The 1,391-nt window shown below is 42.3% G+C and overlaps 1 protein-coding gene across 1 annotated transcript; it reads right to left on the bottom strand.

Moving 5' to 3' along the window:
- Positions 1-269: 269 nt before the first annotated feature.
- On the bottom strand, positions 270-788 carry LOC127137787 (uncharacterized). Its single transcript, XM_051064209.1, has one exon. The coding sequence runs from the start codon at positions 786-788 to the stop codon at positions 270-272; it is 519 nt and encodes a 172-aa protein (XP_050920166.1).
- Positions 789-1,391: the final 603 nt, after the last annotated feature.

Below are 1,391 nucleotides of genomic sequence, written 5' to 3'. Positions count from 1 at the left end.
GGAAGCTTGAAGAGCTCAAAGCCCATGCCGACACCTTGGAGCCTGTGTCTTTGCACTATAATTTTGAACTTAAATCTTTCCAATCCAAATTCTGCCAGCTTTGACCGTCTTTTATCGATTGTACCAGTTCATTTTTGTAATATTTAAACAACGACTTCTTGCCACATTAATGTTATCTTTCTTACCTTTAGCATTGTATACTTATTTTCTGTGCCTTTGCAGCTGGTATCTAACATAATTATCTCCAACTTTATTTTTCGACATTTATTTTAGTCTGCCAAAATTTTGACCTCTTGAAGGAGATGCCTATATTTTTTCAAGTACTTTCGATTCACTCTTAAAAACCGCCTGTCTGGTGCCAACTCTTCGACCTCGTAGGCGTTATTAGAAAAGGCCTGCAAAACCTTAAACGGTCCTTCCCAATTTAGGGACCACTTACCCAAAATTTTATCATTTTTGTCCATAGGCAGGATCACCCTCCAAACCAGATCGTCGACAGCAAACACTTTCCCTTTCACCCTTTTGTTGTAGGCTCGGGCGACTTTCTCTTTCTGTCTTTGTAGAGAGTCTAATGCTAGCATTCTTTCTTCGTCTATGTCGACTAATTCGTCTGTTATCATACTCCAGTAATCTTCAGAAGGTATTTCATACTGCCTTTGGGTCCTGACCGCCTGGACCTGAATTTCTACTGGCAATACTGCGTCATGCCCATAAGCCAGTCGAAATGGGGTTGTTCCAGTTGCTTCTTTTGGTGACGTTCGACATGCCCGCAAGGCTTGGTCTAACATCTTGTGCCAATTTCTTGGCTTCTTTCCTATGTGTTTCTTTATTAGGCTGATGATCACCTTATTAGCAGCTTCGACTTGGCCATTCGCCTATGCGTAATAGGGGGTAGATGTAAGTAACTTGATTCCCATTTCTTTTGCAAATTCTTGCACTTTTCGACCAGTGAAAACTGACCCCTGGTCGGTTGTAATAGTTTCTGGGATGCCAAATCTGCAAATGATGTAACTCTGGACAAAGTCTATCACAACTTCTTGGTTTACATTTGGTAATGCTATGGCTTCCACCCATTTTGTGAAATAGTCGATACCGACTAACACATACTTTTATTGTTTCGACGAAGCTGGCTTTATTTCTCCTATAACGTCCAAAGCCCATCCTCGAAATGGCCATGGTTTCACAATTGTGTGTAGCTCGCTTGCAGGCACATGCTGTATGCCCCCATGCAATTGGCATTCTTGACAACCTTTAGCAAACTCAATGCAATCTTTCAGCATTGAAGGCCAATAAACTCCTGAACGCATCAAGAGCCACTTCATCTTCAAACCTGCTTGATGTGCCCCACACGCCCCACTATGTATGCTCGACACAGCCACGTATGCCTCACT

Source organism: Lathyrus oleraceus, chromosome 4 (genome assembly GCF_024323335.1).
Source record: "Lathyrus oleraceus cultivar Zhongwan6 chromosome 4, CAAS_Psat_ZW6_1.0, whole genome shotgun sequence".
NCBI lineage: Eukaryota > Viridiplantae > Streptophyta > Magnoliopsida > Fabales > Fabaceae > Lathyrus > Lathyrus oleraceus.
Note: the sequence above shows the minus strand (reverse complement) of the source record. Positions and strands in the feature narration are given on the sequence as shown.